General features: G+C 38.6%; 1 protein-coding gene across 4 annotated transcripts in view; it reads right to left on the bottom strand.

The window, feature by feature from the left end:
* Positions 1–21372, bottom strand: part of LOC126259224 (protein GDAP2 homolog) — a 1081164-nt gene that overhangs the window by 159852 nt on the left and 899940 nt on the right. For all 4 annotated transcript variants that reach the window (XM_049955836.1, XM_049955838.1, XM_049955837.1 and 1 more), the window contains one exon: positions 13568–13736. In XM_049955836.1, coding sequence (XP_049811793.1) covers positions 13568–13736 — 169 coding nt within the window. The remainder of the gene's footprint in view (positions 1–13567; positions 13737–21372) is intronic.

Here is a 21372-nt window from a genome sequence, read left to right as displayed (position 1 = left end):
CACAACGAAAAGATCCGAGAAATTAGAGCAAATACGGAGACTTACAAGCAGTCGTTCTTCCCACGCACAATTCGTGAATGGAGCAGGGAAGGGGGGATCAGATAGTGGTACAATAAGTACCCTCCGCCACACACCGTAAGGTGGCTCGCGGAGTATAGATGTAGATGTAGATGTAGATGTAGAGAGTGTGGAACGAGTTGGAGTATCGGGTTGATATTGCTCGCGTGTCTGGAGGGGGCCATATTGAACATCTCTGAACTTGTTTTTGAGTGAAAAAAAACCTTTTTAAATACTCTTTGTAATGATGTATAACAGAAGGTTATATTATGTTTCTTTCATTAAATACACATTTTTAAAGTTGTGGTATTCTTTTTGAATCACCCTGTACTTCAAGATACAACGCGACCGCTTTTAGAGTACAAAGTGCCAACACGCACATGGAAAGAAAACTGCTCTGACTAAGCACCGAAAGCGCACCTCAGGCCCTCGTATTACATACTTACACTACTTTACGTGTTACCCGGAGATGTTTCGTTACGTTAGCCGTTGACTGCTGCAGCTATAAACCCCCACGACAGCTGACTTCGTACCTAGCTCCAGAAATACGCTGTCACGAGTCTCTTAGGACATTGTGTCAGCTGCAGAAGTCTCTTTCAGGTGTCGAAAGTATTAGTGTTGTCGCTGTCAAGGAGCTCCATGTTGCAAAGCGATATGAAATGGAATGGGAGTTGGTAGAAAGCAAGGCGAATGCTCGACTTCGTTTTATTGGAAGAATTTTGTGAAAGTGTAGCTCATCAGTAAATGAGACGGTGTATAGAACGCTAATGCGGCCCATTCTCGAGTACTCTTCGAGTGGTTGGGATCTCCATCAATTCGGATGAAAGGAAGACATCGAAGCAATTCAGAGGCGGGCTGCTAGATTTGGTACCAGTAGGTTCGATCAGCATGTTAGTATTATGGAGATGCTTCATGAACTCAAATGGGAATCCCTGAAGAGAAGACGATGCTCTTTACGCAAGGCACTATTGCGCAAATTTAGAGGACAGGCATTTGAGGCCGACTGCAGAACGATCCTGCTGCTGCTACCTTACATTTCGCGCATGGACCATGAAGATACGCTGCGACAAATTAGGGCTCGTATAGAGGCTTTTAGTCAGTCGTTTTTCCTTCGCTCTATCAGCGAGTGGAACAGGAGAGGAAATGATTAGTAATGGTATAAGGTATCCTTCGCCATGCACAGTACATGTTCTGCGGAGTATGTATGTAGATGTAGAGAGAACAGGCTTGTAACTTTCCAGGCCAAAAATGAATACGTTTGCATTCAGCAGCACGAGATTTCAGAAAAAACGTTTTTGTCAGCCATGAAACTAGAACATACTCTTCGCTTCATAAGCGACAGACTTGAGCAGTTTGCTTTCAGTACCTGAGCGTAACTCTTCCACATTCAGCATTTACTGGTTTATAGAGAAGCTTTGGTTCACTATGCGGCATTGTTACTGTGAAGTACACCGCTGACCATTTGGAACGCATACAAAAGGAGCATCGTACTGGGAATCGAATCTAGACTACTGCTATAAAATGCCGGGATAAAACACAGATCTCCCCTTTACGTTCAAGAAGTCGGATTCAACGTATATGACAGTGTATTATATAAAATTCAGTGGAGAGACCCCCGGATGTCGTCAGTTCTGAGACCTCCAAACGTAGATTAAATGATACTTAGAACAATGCCTTAAAGATAACGGATGTTCACTTCGAATCAGGTAAATTCACAATCAGTATTGGTGGATCAATTCATAGCTGACAGCTTTGCGATAAACTTATAATGTTATCAGTACACTGACGTTGACTACTGGTTAACTCTGTTTATAGAACTGGATTTTCAATAGCAGTCATCAAGCTGTACATCTGTTTCACACTGTCGATTCAACACTGGTTGTGTCCCCACATCAAAGAGATTCTTGAGCCATACTGAATGAGGAGCAAATACCAGTTAGCCTACTGGAGCCATGGTACACTCTGTAGTAGCCTTCTGTACTGGGGCAAGTAATGCAACGTCTATAATAACCTTTTTAGTAAGTGCTGTACCTCACAGTTTAACAGCAAATTTTATTCCTTGTCAACAATCAAATGCGTTCACTCTTCAGATTTCTCTTTAGAGTGAGATCGTAAGACTGTTGTTATCCATAGGAGCCACCCACGTTAGTCACAACAATACAGGGACCGCTTGCGCATTGAGGACGGGGACATCAGCATTACATCCCACGTTTGCTGCCGAAGAACTAGCATAGCGGCAGGCATCTTCCACTGCAACTTTGATGCTTTGTAACATCGTTGAATGACGATTCCGGACATACATTCCATTTAATAATTCGTATCTGAAGATACATTATCCAGCTCCTAGAGGTTTGTCGGCATATATCTACGCTCCCTTCAGTAAGCATAGACACCGTTCTCAGACGCCATATAGGACACGATAGGGAAAAATTCAAAGTCAAAACACACGCCTATTCCTGGTCCTATCAATGTTTTAAGCCGCTAGACCAGGCAACCAGCGACGAATAGCTTTGTGGACCATCCATTTACAACTGGCCTTGTCTCTTTACCCACTACCAAGAGGCAACGAATCCTCATCAGATAATAATCAACAGTTGCTAAGTAACTGTTCAATGGACCGAGGCTCCCAATTTGTGTACATAATTATGAAACATTATGTCGCCCTTCGAAATACTGGTTATTTCAAGCAAATTCACTGACATACATTCGCTTAAATTCAAGTGCTAGCAGTTGGTGATCATATCCACTGAAGCGCCAAAGAAACTAGTATACATATGCATATTCAAATACGTAAGCATGCACAATAGGGCACTGCGATCGGCAACGCCTATTTAAGACAACAAGTGTCTGGAGCAGTTGTAAGATCGGTTACTGCTGCTACAATGACAGGTTATCTAGATTTAGCGAGTCTGAACGTGGTGTTATAGCCGGCGCTTGAGCGCTGGAACACAGCAACTCCGAAGTAGCGATGAAGTGGCGATTTTCCCGTACGACCATTTCACGAGCGTACCGTGAATATAAGGAATCCAGTAAAACATCAAATCCGACATCGCTGTGGCCGGATAAAGATCCTACAAGAACGGGACCAACGACGACTGAAGGGAATCGTTCAACGTGACATAAGTGCAACCCTTCCGCAAACTGCTACAGATTCCAATGCTGGTCTACCAACAAGTGTCACAGTGCGAACCATTCAACGAAACATCATCGATACAGGCTTTCGGAGCCAAAGGCCCACTCGTGTATCCTTATTGACTGAGACACAAAGCTTTACGCCTCACCTGGGTCCGTCAACAACGACATTGGACGGTTGATGACCGGAAAAATGTTGCCTCGTCAGACGAGTCTCGTTTCAAATTTTATCGAGCGGATGGGCGTGTACGGGTATGGAGACAACCTCACGAATCCATGGACTCTGCATGTCAGCAGGGGACTGTTCAGGCTGGTGGAGGCTCTGTAACAGTGTGGGGCGTGTGCAGTTGGAGTTATATGGGACCTCTAATACGTTTAGATACGACTCTGACAGGTGACACGTATATAAGCATCTTGTCTGATGACCTGCATCCGTTCATGTCAAATGTGCACTCCGATGACTTGGGCAATTCCACCAGGACTATGTGACGTCCCACACGTGCAGAATTGCTATAGAGTGGCTCCGGAAACACTCTTCCGAGTTTCAAACACTCGCTGACCACCAACTCCCCAAAAATGAACATTATTGAGCATATCTGGGATGCCTTGCAATGTGCTGTTGAGAAGACAACTCCACCCCATCGTGCTCTTAAGGACTTATGGACAGCCCTGGAGTACTGATGGTGTCAGTTCCCTCCATCACTACTTCCGGCATCAGTCGAGCCCATGTCATGTCGTGTTGCGGCACTTCCACGTGCTCGCGGGGGGCCCTACACGATATTAGGCAGGTGTACCAATTTCTTTGGCTCTTCAGTGTATGTTGACGTGGAAAATCTTTTGATACACACTCCTTGTGTCTGGTTTGTTAGTGTGTTTTCTTCGTATCGATTTGTATAAATTCCTCAGTCAGCGAAGAAAAATCCAGGAAGATGATGCAAGTTATATTTACCTACAAAACGCTCGCCCGAGTTATCATAAGAAACTACATTTGTCTCAAAAATAGTTAGCTTCTTTTTTTCCCAAAAGAAAGCATATTTCAACGCCAAAATAAAGCACTCTCCTACAGGTGCATGATGTCATCCAAATCATGTTGGAAACACGTGAATGGAAAAAACGTGAAGAACATATGACGATATCCTGACACTAATAAGAACGCTTTTGTAATAGACGTGAAGTGTCAGGTTTTTTTTCAGGCAGCATCATCACACGAAAATTTTCCTCTTTACCGTTTGAAGCTCAAATGGATTTTTGTTCTTGCTGCAGTTGCGGCTTAGAGATAGGGAAGCACTGTTGCTGTCACGACGATTTTGTTTTGTTAATTCAATCAGAACAGCGATAAAGTAAGCAATAAATATCAAAGTTACTTTCCGTTGTACTCTGGCATTCCACATCGATAACAGCAAGGATTGTTAACAGGATTTCATCCATTAAAAGACCTGAGGCTCCTTCATTCCACTGCAATATATCTCTTGTTTTCGTAAAGGGGAGCCAGTGAAGGTGATCTGCCGCGGTCACGGGAGCTTGCTTCAGCGTCGAGGAGGAAACACGGCAGATAACCTCGCAATTGTGAATACTGATAACGTTCCTACTACGCGCCATCCACGGGAACTGACTCTGCGACCTTCCTCTCCTCGCTAACGAAAGCAGCAGGGAATGTTACGGCACGCCACAGCGGCGGTCTCGCTTTAAGTGACTCGTACACTCAAGACAAAGAAAAAACGACGCACCACTAAACACTTATCCGAATAGGACGGAAAACAGCGATGTACATTTACAGACAAACAAATGGTTACAATTTCTTGGATGATTTATTCAAAAGAAAGAGCTTCACAAATTGATCAAGTCCATAACGCGTTGGTCCGGCTCTGGACCTTACGCAAACGTTTATTTGGCTTCGTATTGATTGATGGAGTTAGTGGCGCATTGCTTTGTCAAAATCCCGAGCTGCTTGGAGTGAACTGTCCGTAATGCTCCAAACATTCTCAATTTGGAAGAGGTCTCACCACCTTGCTGGACCGAGCGAGGTGGCGCAGTGGTTAGACACTGGACTCGCATTCGGGAGGACGACGGTTCAATCCCGCGTTCGGCCATCCTGATTTAGGTTTTCCGTGATTTCCCTAAATCACTCCAGGCAAATGCCGGGATGGTACCTTTGAAAGGGCACGGCCGACTTCCTTCCCCTTATTTGCCTCATCCAATGAGACCGATGACCTTGCTGTCTGGTCTCCTTCCCCAAACAACCCAACCACCTTGCTGGCCAAGGTACAGTTTGGCAACCAAGGCGACAAGCAGCAGAAATTCTCGCCATTTGCGGACAGGCTTTATCCTTCTGAAATGTAAGCCCCGGATGGCTTGTCATGAAGGGAACGTAACAGGCGGTAGAATATCGTCGGTGTTCCAGTGTGCTGTAAGGATGCTGCGGATGATGACTAAAGGTGTCCTGCTATCGAAAGAAACAGCTCCCCAGACCATCACACTTGGTGGGCTGGTGACAGTCTGGTCGATATCCCACTGCTGTTCAGGGTGTCTCCAGACACGTCTTTGCTGGTCATCAGAGCCCAATTCAAAGCAGGAGACATAACTAAAGACAGTTCTACTCCATTCAATCAGACTCCAGGCTGAAGGCTTCATGACAAGCCATCCTGGTCTTACATTTCAGCAAGATAATGCCTGCTCAAAATTCAGTACACACAGCCGCCACCCTTGGCAGCAACAGTGGCACAAACTCTGCTGGCCATTGAGTACAGATGACAGGGATGACAGATACAGCTACATTCCACACTGCTCTGACTCTATGCCAGAGCACGTCAATCATAGTTGCTGGCGAGTGATGGCCTGCCAGGTATTCGTCGTCACGTGACCGGATGTTTTTAATTGGTGGGAAACATAGAGCACATGCAGCTCAAGGCAACAGTCGAACTCTCTCTGTATTGAGATAGGTGAGGAAAACACAGGCAGTATAGTGTGTTGTATTTTCTTGTTGAAAGGTAATGTTCTGGAGACCTTAAAACAAGACACAGTATGTGGCCTTAATGGGCCCATAATGTAACAGCTGTTTAGATTACTGGCTACATGGATGAAGCACCCAGTGACACCTCATACCATCACTAATCCGATAAATGCAGTCTGCCAATGTTCATTGTCGTCAGAGCCTACACACACACACACACACACACACACACACACACACACACACACACACACAGACACACACAGGCAATTCGTTATGAAGATGTATGCAGAACTATAATGCTTCTGGAAATAAGACATAGTGGTACTCCTGTGTACACTGCTGTTATCAGGCACACCAGTGTCAGTGTGCCCCTTTTTGCTGTTGCATGAAGAGAAGCCACAACAGTGGTAGCATGCTACCAGCCTGTGATGCTCCAGAGACAGTCCATGTGGGCACTTTTCATCTGTGCAAACAATGTGCGAGTCACAACGGGCCATTGAGATTCCACATGATGCTGACAAGGGAACGTCCCCATCGCACCCCCCTCAGATTTAGTTATAAGTTGACACAGAGGATAGGCCTTGAAAAACTGAACACAGATCAATGGATAAAACAGGAAGAAGTTGTGTGCAACTATGAAAAAATAAGCAAAATATACAAACTGAGTAGTCCATGCGCAAGATACGCAACATCAAGGGCAGTGCCAGCTCAGGAGCGCCGTGGTTCCGTGGTTAGCGTGAGTAGCTGCGGAACGAGAGGTCCTTGGTTCAAGTCTTCCCTCGAGTGAAAAGTTTAATTTTTTATTTTCAGACAATTATTATCTGTCCGTCCGATGCGAGGTAAGTGCGCCGTAGTATGGGGACGCTACACCTAAACAAACATCGAAACGTACGACGTCAGTTGACTACAGCACACGGAAGAGAGAGTATTCTTGGTAACGAGGCTCCCAGGCTGGCAGTTGACTGTTCGATACTTTGGGCGAGAGTGCATTGAATATGTGAGATGTATTTCGTGGGCAATATGAATCCAGCAAATATAGCTCGCGAGTTCAATAATAATCGCACGGTTTTGCGGTGCGGTCGCAAAACACAGACACTAAACTTATTACAGTGAACAGAGACGTCAATCAACGAACGGACAGATCATAACTTTGCAAAAATAATGAAAGTAAACTTTTCGCTCGAGGGGGGAATTGAACCTATGAACTCTCATTCCACAGCTGCTCACGCTAACCAAGGGACCACGGCGCTCCTGCGTTTATACTTCACTTGATGTTGCATATCTTGCGCATGGACTACTCAGTTTGTATATTTTGCTTATTTTTTTCATCGTTCCACACAACTTCTTCCTGTTTTCTCGATTGATCTGTGTTCAGTTTTTCGAGGCCTATCCACTGTGCCAACTTATAACTAAATCTGAGGGGGGTGCGATGGGGAGGTTCCCTTGTGAGTATGGCTCTCCTGAATCTGTCAATTCCCTATTCTCATAACAATTGTGGGATTCCAACCATCACAGGCAGCAATGTCAGGTAATGACAAACAGTAATATCAATAGGATGTATTCTTGCTGCGTCCAATTCTGACATGTGCTGGTAGACATTTCTCCTGCTTAAATGAAGCATAACACAATATTCTCATAAACAACCAACATTCAAAGGTGATTTATGAATGACAAGTCCATTGCATAACCTTTGCTTATATGCAGAATGTAGATAGCGTTACTCAAATCTACTTTGAGTGTGGTGTCAAAATGCTTGTCATTTGGATATCCAAACACGTAGCACATTTCATGCCAGTTTGACATTTGCTAAAGCTTTCATAGGATTGCAATTTAATGGCCAGCAGTGTATACTGAACTGTGGATGCTGGCATTCTTTTGAATTGTGTGGCATAAATCTATAATTAACAAAGCAGTTGTTTTTGTAGTAAGTAATCCACTAGCCGGAAAGCTAACCTAATGGACTTTTTCCAACATTAGAACAAAACTAAGAAATTAGATCTTCCAGTTGCCACATGTATGATGCAAGAGATTATTTCCTCCTTTGATGACAATAAAGACAACCCTCAAATACAAAATAACAGGAGTTTATACACTGACTGTGTCTACAGCTGTTGATTGTAGTAATTGACAAATGGCATACCAGAAGTCAATGGTATGCCATTTGTTGTGGTGTGTCACAAATGTGGAATCATTAACTTGGCACTAAGAAATATACCTTCTATATGCCTCACTGACTATCCATGAACAAAATGCTTTTATGTGATGGAACACTGTGACTGAAATGCTTGTTAGCTACAAGAACAATCTCTCACACGTGACAGAAGAATCATATAAAACTTACTAGTTGCATATAATGTAACACTGTCTTTGATTTCCCAATTAAATGTATGTTTATGCTTTCATCTTATCTTCTGAAACAAGTTGATAATAATAATGAATACAGTTCATTTTCTGAAAAGCTTCTGGCCATCTGCGGCATAATTACCACACAAGAGAACAATGGTATACCATTTATAAAATTCCTCAAATTCAGAATGCGGCCTTAAGAGCCTTTATGCTGTATATTTGCTGAAAATCACCTTAAGACAGTGAACTGATCTGATATGTCACATGGCAGTGTGCCTGTATCCTTGTGTCATCCAGTTCTGTATGCAGTCAGTGTTTGAAAACTAACAAACCATTTGCTCTCCCTGATACAATAATTCTAAGACTGAAATGTGAGTGATTTGTTTTATTTGACAGTGAAACACGTAATCTATTTTTTATCACAAAATCAACGGCACAAAATTCGGACTAGGAATTAGACAAAATGTTCTCATCAGACGAATTTCAAATTTTGAATTGTAATTTTTTTAAGGTTGTCTAAAAAAGTAAATTTGCAAAATTTGTGTCTGCAATTTTCACACTCTCAACAGATTCAGAATCCTCCTACTAGTCATATAAAAAAGGCTTGAATTTGTATTCAAGTGTTTAAAAAAATCAGTAACTTATATCAGTTGTGGATTATGGATGTTAAGTGGGAGAAGACGTACTTCTCTGACTCCCAATGATCACATTAAAAATGAATTTGAACTCAGCTGAGAAACTAACTTTCTTCGGCACAAGTCAGTAACAAAGTCATCAAACCAGTTTGTAACTGGTTACAGGCTTAATATATAGAATCACCAAGAGAAAGTAAAATAAATACAGCAAACCTAAAAATACAGTCACTTATGGGCATATTGCAAAATGCAGAACCTCTGCTTATGCAAATTGTAACCACAAAGAATGTCTTGCACACAGAACTTATTATTTCACTGATTACTGGATGCCACTATTCAAGTCACTGGGTAATTTCAGTTAAGACATTTTTCTTAATTATAAAACATAATGAGAGGCCCAATCCCACCTTTCAGCAACTTTTTGCATATTCTTTTAGTAAATGGACAAGGAAAGTTAACTGATATACATTTAGTTTCAATACTCTATGGATAAAGCACTGTTGTCCATGTTATCTTTTAAGTTAAAAGAAAAAATATAATAAATAAAAAACCAAGTATTGTGTTCTGATATAATTAGTATAATATTTCTTTAGTGCAATTCACTTGTCACTGTCAAAGAAAACTAGCTATTGCTTGGCTGCAATGAAGAATCTGCCTTCCCATCTCTTTTAAACAGTTGTTTGTGTCATTCAGTTATTGTAGTACATATTAACATCAGAGGAAGATATTTGTTTAAAACAAAAACTTTCAGTCAGGTAACTGTCAAAGACATAAAGAGTCACATGTCTTTTATTTGCATAATTTCTTCTACTGATCTGAAGTGCAGGTTCAGTGTAAGGAAAAATGCAGTGGAGTGTAATACATGACAATCTGTCAGTACTCACCGTTCATCTGAACTGAACACCATTGCTGCCTGTTGCAATAGAGGGGCCTGCCACTGCTGTGTGGAGCAGAGCTGTTACTCCTACCACAGCTCAGCTGGTACTGAGCCACACTCAAGGGCACTGCCATAAATAAGAGGAGGGGGAAGCCTGCTCTGGCTTGCCTCAGTTTGTGTGTGAACTGGTGAGCAATGAACATACTAATGTTTGTGCTTGGTTCTGTGACAACACTATAAACTGATTATGTAATTCTTGTCATTTCTAACCCTACTTCTGCTTCAAATGTGGTATATAGTGTTGAGATTTTCAATAGAAAACTGGTACTTCATAATTTAATATGAAATTTGCTGCAGAAACAGAGAATGATAATGGAGTAATGGCAAGAAATAAAAAGGAAATTATGTGACATGATTTCATGTATAATAAATAAAATATTAATCTATTTGTTCATATTGTTTTTCAGCATAATATTTCAGTGTGTCTTATAATTCGCAGTGAAAGTGCTTATATAACCACTAATGTGTGTGATTTACAATTTAATAGTTCTGTGAGTCTGGAATGTGAAGGTTACCTTGGAATATAAACAAACCAGTAAACAATAACAAAAGACTGACACTATACTTACAGGCATGTATTAATGCTTTCATGTGCATTGGTCTGAATTGCAAGATTATGAAATGTAATTGAGTAAATCATTTACAGAGAAAGGCACAAAGGTGTTTGTTATTGATTCTTCCTTGCCTGGTGGACTGGTAACTGATCAATACTGGTTGCTTATTACCTTCACACTTGTACCCAGGTGAAACAAATGAATGTTATTTCACTGACTTCTATAACTCTGAGACAGTATTTACTGGCACTGAGAAAAACTTTTTATTATGTGTTGTAATGTGTGCTAGCATTTCAATTTTTTTGTTTCCTTTCTTGTTACTTTTAAGTAGCTTAATGAGGACTGTGTACATTGCTTTGAATTAAGGTAGATTACATTAAGCTATACAAGGATATCAAGAATTGGAAATTTACACACACTTTTGTAATGAAAAAGAATAAAACTTCTAGTTTTAATAATTTAGTTTAATTTTAATTCACATGTGATCAAACAAAAAGATCAGAAAACAGTAATTATGTAATCAATCAAAACCATAATTTTCATTTTTCCTGGATTAGTTTCTGGGATACTACAGTAACTGCTGGCTGTTAATCATTATAATCTCATGAAAATTGAACTTTACTAAATCAGTGCCAGCAACAGAAGTGACAAATGTTTTTGTCTATGCAGAACACCACTAACAACAGAACTAAATGCACCTGCTACATTTCATTTCTCACTAACTGATAAACAACATGTTTCTTAGTGAGATGGATCTTCACAGCACACAATGGAGCAAATTCACAGGTACTTATCTAGCCACTTGAGATATGACATGTTGTAAACATGTCACAGTGGCAGTATGAAGCACCATGATAGCAGCTGCAGAAAAACATATATGAAAGTGATGATACACTAACTTCTTTGGGAATTCCTTTATACATTTTGGTGCAGATGTTAATTAAGTACACATATTTTTCATTATTGATTCTTTTGGATTGTTTATATATTTTACTGTGCTCATTGATGGGTCTCACTGTGAGTCTTGCATAACTGTTTAGTTGCTAATTGTTTCTGGCAGGACCATCTTCAAAGAAGTTATCCTGAGAAATTGCAACACATGTGAGCTGCTGTTCTTTAAAGTGCCACATGAGTCAATAGTGAAAATTCTAGTGTTGGTGCAAAAAGGCCCAATAGTCATACTAAATTTTTAGCATTGCACGACAAGACAAATACATTAAATAAAGATGAAAGAAAACTATCACTACAATACTGATGTCTGTAGTGGTATGAAATTCCCAAATAATAAGAGTTCCAAGCAAATGTATGTAAAGGACAGAAATATTGCAGTTATGGTGGGCTGTGTGTGTAACATATTTTAAATTAACTTTTCATATTGCTTAAAGAGAACATATAGAGTGCACGGTTCACATTTTTAGCCCTTACAGATTCTCTGAGGAGTGTATTGTTTAAGAATGAAAGCACAGTACTTTAAACAAGTAATCTCTATTCCCTGCATAATTCAGCTTTTGATTCATCAAACTGTTATCATGCAACAGCTTGTCACCTGATGATGACTTTCTAAGCCAAAACGCAGGCCACAAAATAAATAAATAGAAGCAGTACACTCACTGAGCTGTGTTCTAATTAATAAATGCAATTCTTATCTGCAAGAATGGCAGAATAATCCATCCATAATGGTATAATGAAAGCGAGGTAAAAGTTCTCAATACACAATAGCACCCATTTTACAAACTTTATTGAAACTGTGGTCATAGTCGACAGAATATTTTTAAAGTATGAGCTCTCTAAATTGGTTTACCCATATCACTCGTATTTAATTTAGTTTTTAAAAGAATACAAACTTCAGATTTGTGTTTCTAAAACTGAAATGTTTGAAGTTGTGAGAATAAGATATGAATATGAGAATATGTAACTAACTTCCAATAAAAGATATACAAAATGTGGACCACCACATAAAACAAATGGAAAATTGCTCAGCTTTCGGACCAAGTCCTTCTTCAAGATAAGCAAACACAACAATGTGTGTGTGTGTGTGTGTGTGTGTGTGTGTGTGTGTGTGTGTGTGTGTGTGTGTGTGTGTGTGTGTGTGTGTGTGTGTGTGTGTACCTATGCGGCTATCCCATGCCTAGAATGTCCTCTATTTGGTGAGAAGTAATCCATTCTGATATACAAGTTATGTTCAGTTTAATACATTTGCTGCTCGTCCATTTCTACTAGCGCCTGGATTTAGGAATAACATACAAATGACAAGGAAATGACAGTATGCATTGACTGGAAAGCACATAAATGCTGTTTTGTGTATATAAATATATACACATCTGACTTTGTTTTCACATCCATTCCCCAAAATCATTTTTCATATATCTAGATTGAAATGCCAAATGCAGGAAGAAACAAGGACTCTGTAAAACTAAGCTCCAAATCTTTTCTTAAATTGCTGTGCAAAATATGGGCAATAAGCACTACAGCTATAGCTTTCTGTACTTTTCATTTGTCTTTGAGACTCTGCACTAGCCACATAAATACTATCATTCTCCTCTTTTCTTTCCAGTGCACACAATACTGTTTGATTAAAGTGTTATATGGTACTTAGGTGTTATGATGAGCACTGTGGTTTGTGCTTCATGCAGATCACCGGTGAAAGTTAATATAACACCCTATGGAGTTGGCAGGCCTGATCTGTTTTAAGTGATTAAAGTTAAAATTATTTTATAAACAGAAGTGAACACAATGCCATGGCAGATGAAGTTATTGCTTCAATGAAGTTTTACTTGGCTGCAAATGTTCAAGTTCTGTAGATGAAGGATATGGGAAGTAAGAACATACAGAAATAGAATGTGCATACTGAAATGAGAAAGACCACTGTAACTCTTATTGTGCACCAAGAAACAAAAAAGGCAAAGGAAATACTGAGAAAAAGGTTAAGAATAAGGATGCAATGAAGTCATACCTCTCTTTGTTCTGCATTTCTTTAACCATGAGGTCACCTAGAGGATCAGACTGTGGTCGCTCGCCCAGGAGCCGCTGTTGGTCGAGGTCTCCCTGCATTTGGCTAAAGGCGTGCTCCCCCACACTAATGGTGGTATCCATGTGGGAACTTAGGTCTATCGAATCATCAGCTGCAACATAAAAGTATATTAGAGCAATCTAAATTTTAATGTGAGTTTTATATGATAATGAAAAAGCTGTTGACATCTACATCTTCCATTTGTACTGTGTTAATGACTGTTCATATTTAGGATCTAAAGACCACTAGGCTCAACCTGTGGTGTACAACTTTAACAGGGGGAATTTTGTGATAACTAATCTGCAAAACAGCACATCAAAGCACTTGTCAAATGCTGAATTTAAGGTTTATTATTTAATGCCATTAAATTTTGCTATGCTATTTATGATTTAATTAGTTTATGAGATAAAAAATGAAAATAGTTTTCATTTGGCACTTACAAATTTAAATCCCTCTTTCTTTTTATGTGGATTAGTTTGTATTTTACAGTGTTCCATAATTATAGATTATATGGAAAATATAAAAAAGATATTAGAGTAATAGCTCTAATTTGCTTTTACATGATAATTCATCTACAATGATAGGTACAACCATCATAATGTTGCGTAGAGATGTGGCAGATTTATGGTGTTTTTTACAATTAGTGGTAGTGTATTTCATATGATAAAATATTATTATTATGAAAATAACAGTCATATTTTTAAAAAAATGCATTTATTTATTTGAATTTTAAATTTTTTGCTAAAACAATCACAATGGCTGTGTGACCTGGCTATGACATTACAAGTCAACACACTATTAGTCAGACACTATGGATATAACATATTATGTATATTTCTTGTAATATCTCACTGATGAATAAGAGTAATTTCAAAATACTTTTCCCCTATTACAGGAGCTCAAGAGTCTGTGCCTGGTAAAAGGAACTAAAAATTTTTACAGGTCTTGATTTGAATGAAACTTGGTATGGCAGAAATCAGTTCCTACAAAATCTAACTCACTTCAAATGGCCAAAATTCCATTAATCATTATTTTAAACGGCTTTGCAGTTTTACCAGATTTAGTACCATACATTTGATTTGGCACTCTTGGGAATATGACACAAGGTTTGAGAGAGAAATCCTCACTTGAATCATATCAGCCATCCATTGAAAGAGTCAAAAAAGACCATGCAAAATAATTACATCTGTGTTTGTGTTAGATGTCATCATATTGAAAAGTATTCTAAACTTGTTAAGTACTAATATGGATTCAGTGATTCAGGTAATTTTAATGAAAATAAGAAAGAGCATCAAATTTTAAAAATAGGGTTAGGTCTTGAGGAAATGAAGAAGAACTCCCAACATTAAAATTGACAAATTACAGTACGATAAACATTCTATTGGAAACACTTTGAAAGGTGACTGCTAAGCACATGAATGCACCCACGCCCCTGTGCCCATACAAGTGTGCGCTCGCTCTCTCTCTCTCTCTCTCTCTCTCTCTCTCTCTCTCTCTCTCACACACACACACACACACACACACACTCACTCAATCACTCTGTTCAATCCTTATGTAAGGGCAAATGATTAAACATAAAGTAGATATTTTAATTCATGATTTACAGTACAAGATCGGTGTTTTGTATAGAATAATTAGGGCTAATGGGACCACCTCTAATACAGCAACTGAAATGTTAATGTATTCTGATGAAAGTATAAATACAGTAATATTCATTGGTAAAAATAATCATGTTGTTGATGTAGTTACATATTGCTTTATTGTAAATCAATCCATAATATGTTTAATATCTCACTGCATATTAACAAGAAAATATTAATTATTTCATATGTAATTACTTTGAAAATAATAATAATAAAATATAAGTTATGCCTACAGAAAAAGGAAAACTGTTGATGTACATAACAGCTTAGAGAAGTAAATGTAATAGTGAAGTAAAGTTTTCAAAAAATTAGAACATATAATTTATGACATCCCAGTATAATTTATAGATGTTGGCTTCTTTCTGTGCTTCTGCGTCCAAACCTAAGCATATCAGTACATAATCCAAATTCACAACACTAATTTGGCAAATAGGACATTCATTTGTTTAGGTACTGGACTAGGCAATCATGTTCCATTGTTAATCTAAAGTTGGCCATTGCTTCCCTCATCAGTTTGTTTCTGAATAGCTCATAACATTCTTGTATATTCACCCAAATTTTCCCTTTTGATTTACTTGTTTAGTGTGTTATATGGGATTTCATAACTGTCATGTGAGTAAGTTTCTTAAGTGTGTCAGCTGGAATAAGTTTTGTTGTTAGCCTTTAATATGTGTTGCTTTTTTAGCCTGTAATACATGCTCCTTTTTTGATCAATAGATCAACAGTCTCGCTACTGTTGGTTTCTACAAGCGAAGGTACTCACTGAAACACTATTCCTTTATTTTTGTCCCTGCCGTACCTTAGGGCTTGTAATATTTTGGTTATGGTTGTTGTTTCTGTGTAATGATTTGTTGAGATATCTTGAATTGCTGCTACAGGATCAACAAATATTACAGCTTTTGTAAATAAGTTAATTCTATGTAGGGAGTTCAGGAGGAATGGTCAGTATTCCGTATTCAGTATCCTGTATAGACTTCATTATTGATGACAGTGTGATGGTTGCAAATGACCAACTTGATATTGCTAATATTTTCAATGAATATTTTTCTTCGGTATGGGAAGCTATCAGTGACAAACATAATAACCTGCAGTATAATTTTAAAGACAATACATCTGAGCAAACTGCAAATAAATTAACATCATAAGCTCTCTAAAATATTCGAGTTCCACAGGGCATGATGGGCTCAGTATTAATGAATTAAAAGTGTGTAGGTAAAATATCTCTGTACCTCTTTCTGTAGGAGTAAATAATATAATATCAGTCATCTTCCTAGACAGACTAAAAATAGCCAAGGTAATACCAACCTTTAAGAATGGTGACAAACACAAAACTGAAAACTACAGACCAATCTCAGTATTTCCTGTCTTCTCCAACATAATTGAAAAAATCATGTATAGCAGAATTATAAACTTTCTAAACATGCACAACCCAATGTCTGAAAATCAAAACGGATTCTTAAAACATAAATTAACCAGCAAAGCAGCTGCCCAGTTAATTGAAGAGATAATAACTGGCATCAAGAACAAGTAACATGTTGCAAGTATATACCTCAACCGCTTTTGACTGTGTGAACACTACTACCCTATTAGCTAAGCTATGGAACATTGGTAAGAGAGGCATTGCTCATGAACTAATAAAGTCTTACATGAGTAACCAAAAACAGTCTGTACTGCTTAAAACTGAAAATGGTGTTCAAAATCCAAAATCACTAATATAAAATATGGAGTGATCAAGGGCTCAGCAATATGGTCCTCTTCTGTCTCTGATTTATGTAAATGACATAAAACATTGCACTCAAAGTTCCAAAGAAGTTCTCTATGTGGATGATACATCCATTGTACCTAAAAAGGAATCATTTAATGTATGACAGACCCACTGTAATAATGTGACAAATGAAACTGTTCAATACTTTAATGAAAGCCAATTAAATGCAAGCAATAGTAAAACATGTCTCATGGAGTTCAGCAACAGTAGTTTTAATGAAGAAGTTAAACTATACGTAGGCAAGGAATTAGTATATATAAAAAAAAGAGTTTAGTGTAAAATTCCTCAGTTTCAAAGCAATCTAAAATGGGACACACATGTTGACACTCTAGCATGTAAGCTGTCTAAGAATATATTTGCTGTTAATATGATTAGCAAGTTCCGCACAGACACTGTTGTCCTAAAGACTCCATATCATGCTCTATTTTCCTCTAACCTGCATTATGGAATAGAAATTTGGGACGCAAAAACCAAAGCAAATCTAGACAAGATATTGACACTTCAAAAAAGGGCTATAAGAATCATCTGTGGAGCAAAATACAAGGAATCGTGCAGAGGCTTGTTTCCAAAAATTGGTGTGCTAACTGTAGTACACATGTACATTCTAAAAGCCATATGGCTTGTTAAAAGTCTGCAGCCCAACATTTCTTCCAATTTGCATCAGTACAATATCAGAAATAAAGAAAAATTGTACACCAGAATCCACAGAACAGCACTCTATGAAAAGGGTCTGCAATATGCAGGTTTAAAGTTAGCCAATGCAATATGCAGTAAAGTTAAGACCCTACAACAATGAAGCTTAAATTTCAGCTAAAGATATTTCTGTTACAAAATCTCTTTTACACATTAGAAGAATATCATCCACAATGCAAAATAAGAAGTGCATTTAAAAAATATGTAAACAGTGTTAAGTGAACCATTTTATTTCTAATTTAATCATTTTATTTATTTATTTATTTTATTTATCCATCTGTTGACAATAAATATTGTATGGATGTTGTCAAGCCATTTCAAAGAAATGGACACAAACAATATATACATAAAAAAGTACAAAACAAAATAATACAATGAGGTTAATAATAATACAATGTAAGTAATATAGCCTATATACATCCCTGCTTGTTATTTTAAATGCATAGTCTGTTTTTCATAAGGCTTTAGTTTTGTCCTCCCTAAACGGCAAGTCCTTATATACACCACACTGCTTAAGTACGAGGGCGGTTCAGAAAGTAACCTCCGATTGGTCACAGTGCGGGTTGTGGGGGGAGTAGCGACGCCATCTGTGCGTTCACGCACTCAACAGGTCAGTCGGCATCAAGCCGTGGTCGAGTCAACGTCGTACCTGCGCTAGTTTAGTTTTTGTGGCAGTTTGAAATGTGTGCTGCAATAGAAAACCCCGCCAAATGTGAAGTGCGTGCTGTCATAAGGTTTTTTACAGCCAAAGGATATTCTGCAGCAGCTATTCATCGTGAGCTTTGTGCCGTGTACGGACCAAGAGTTATGAGTGAAGGAGTTGTCCGTGAATGGGTACGTTTATTTAAAAGTGGACGAGAAAACATTCATGATGAAGAGAGGAGTGGTAGACCATCATTGGTGACTGACGAACTCGTTCAGACAGTTGATGCAAAAGTTCGTGAAAATCAACGTTTCTCAATGTCGGAGTTGTCTACTGGTTTTCCACAGATTTCTAAGACTCTCTTGTACGAGATAGTGACAGCAAGATTGGGTTACCGTAAGTTCTGTGCACAATGGGTGCCCAAAATTCTTACCGACCACCACAAAACTCAAAGAATGGCCTCTGCATTAGACTTTCTGTCACGTTATGAGGACGAAGGAGAACCATTGTTAAACAGAATCGTGACCGGTGACGAAACCTGGATTAAGTACGTGAACCCTGAGACAAAAGAACAATCAAAGATGTGGGCACATTCAAATTCGCCTACCAGACCAAGAAAAGCCTCACAAGATTTTTCTGCCAGAAAACTGATGGCAACGGTGTTTTGGGATGCCAAAGGGGTGTTGTTGGTTGAATTCATGGAACGTGGTACGACCATTAATCAAGACGTGTACTGTGAAACAATAAAAAAGTTACGACGGGCTATACAGAACAAACGCCGTGGTATGCTGACTTCCGGTATCGTCTTTTTGCACGATAACGCCCGTCCTCACTCTGCTCGCAGAACAACGGCCCTTCTTGAGTCCTTCAAGTGGGACGTTATCAACCATCCACCTTACAGCCCAGACCCGGCGCCAAGTGATTATTACCTCTTCATGCATTTGAAGAAATGGCTCGGGTCACAGCGGTTTGATGACGACGAAGAGCTCAAAGATGCGGTCACAGGCTGGCTCCAGGCACAAGCGGGTGATTTTTATGCAGAAGGAATTTCAAAGCTTGTGAAGAGATACGATAAGTGCGTCAATCGCTATGGAGACTATGTAGAAAAATAGTGCAAAGATGTAGTTGTAAGATGTATATATTAAAATATTTTTATTTAACTTGGTGTATTTTTTTAAATCAACCGGAGGTTACTTTCTGAACAGCCCTCGTATATATTTACATCACACAACAGCTGTCCTTTAAGTATGTAATGTAATGAATGATTAGGTAATGAATGATTAGGTAATGAATGATTAGGTAGGGCCTACATATTGAGTATTTTCCATTTTGCCTTTATAAATATCATCAGAAAAAATTTATTGAGCTGCATAGTCATTTACACAACAAAAACATTGTTCTACTAGAAATTTTTTAAATTCTGTTTTAAATTTGTTATCATCTTCTAACTTCCTGATGTTGACTGGCAGTGCGTTGTACAGTTTTGCACCGATATGGCTCACATGCCTTTGTGTATTCGTTCTTTTTGTTCGCTGAGTATGGAGTGCTGCACTATTACGGGTATTGTAGTTATGAAAGTCGACATTTGTCTGAAAATCTGCAATGTGGGTCCTGACATACAATACACATTTGTATATGTATAATGATGGTATAGTAAGTATTCTAAGCTTTTTGAATATTGGTTTGCAGTGTGTCTGTGGATGACTGTGAGTTATTATTCGGATGGCTCTCTTCTGCAACAAAAAAATTTGTTTTAGGCGCCCTGTTGTGGAACCCCAAAATATTATTCCGTATGTGGCAAGAGATTGAAAATAGCCGAAATATGCCATTCTGGCACCCTCTGAGGTACAAACATTTGCAATAATTCTGAGAGCAAAACAGGCTGAATTAAGTTTCTGTGCAAGTTTTATTACGTGGTCATTAAAATTTAAGTTTTCATCCACATGAATCCCCAGCAATTTTGTGGATGTCACTCTGTCTAAGGCTTTGTCACCCCACACCAAATCAAGATTTACATTTTGACATCTTTTCCCAAACTGCATATAATTTGTTTTATTTACATTCAATGTCAACCTGTTTGCACTGAGCCAAGAGTGGATGTAATTTAGTACTTTATCAGCAGTTGTTGGTAGCAACTGCTTTGGTGCACTTATTATCACACTAGTATCATCTGCAAATATTATTGCTTTGGCTGCATCATCTGAGGTGTGAAAATCATTTATATAGACAAGAAACAATATGGGCCCTAAGATGCTGCCTTGTGGTACTCCTATTTCTACATTTTTTGCCTCTGATACTCAATTTATTTTGTGGTTGGAGTAAGTTGATGTCAGTCCTACAACCTGTGTTCTGTTTTTTATGTATGATTCAAACCATGTTTTTCCTATCCCATGTATACCCAACGATTCCAATTTTTCTAAGAGAATGTCATGGTTCACCGTGTCAAAAGCTTTGGAGAGGTCTAAATTTACTCCTACTACACTATAATCTTTTTCTAGATTTTTGATTATTTGTTCAGTGTAGCACATTACTGCTGTTTCGGTATTTTTACGTGCTTGGAAGCCATGCTGATTTCTGTTAAGTAAATTATGGTCATTTAGATATGTGTTGATTCGGTGTTTCATTAGTTTTTCTAATATTTTTGAAAATGCTGGGAGGAGAGATACTGGGCGATAGTTTTCTACCTTATACTTGTCGCCATTTTTAAATAATCGCTTCACTTTTGAAATTTTCAGCCTTTCTGGAAAAGCTCCTTCACTGAATGATAAATTGGCTATGTGTGCAAAGGGCTTTGCGATTTGTCGTGCTGTCCTTGTTATGATTGACACAGGCACCTCATCTATGCCAGCCGACATTTTGGGTTTCAAGCTTTGTATCACTTTCAACACTTCACCCTCATTTGTTGGCTCTACCCTCATCCTACAAGCTGTTTTTGGATATTCAGGTTCTTCTTCGTTTGTAAATTTTAAGCTTAATGAAGTTGTTGCATTTATGAAATAATTGT

This window comes from Schistocerca nitens, chromosome 5 (genome assembly GCF_023898315.1).
Source record: "Schistocerca nitens isolate TAMUIC-IGC-003100 chromosome 5, iqSchNite1.1, whole genome shotgun sequence".
NCBI lineage: Eukaryota > Metazoa > Arthropoda > Insecta > Orthoptera > Acrididae > Schistocerca > Schistocerca nitens.
Note: the sequence above shows the minus strand (reverse complement) of the source record. Positions and strands in the feature narration are given on the sequence as shown.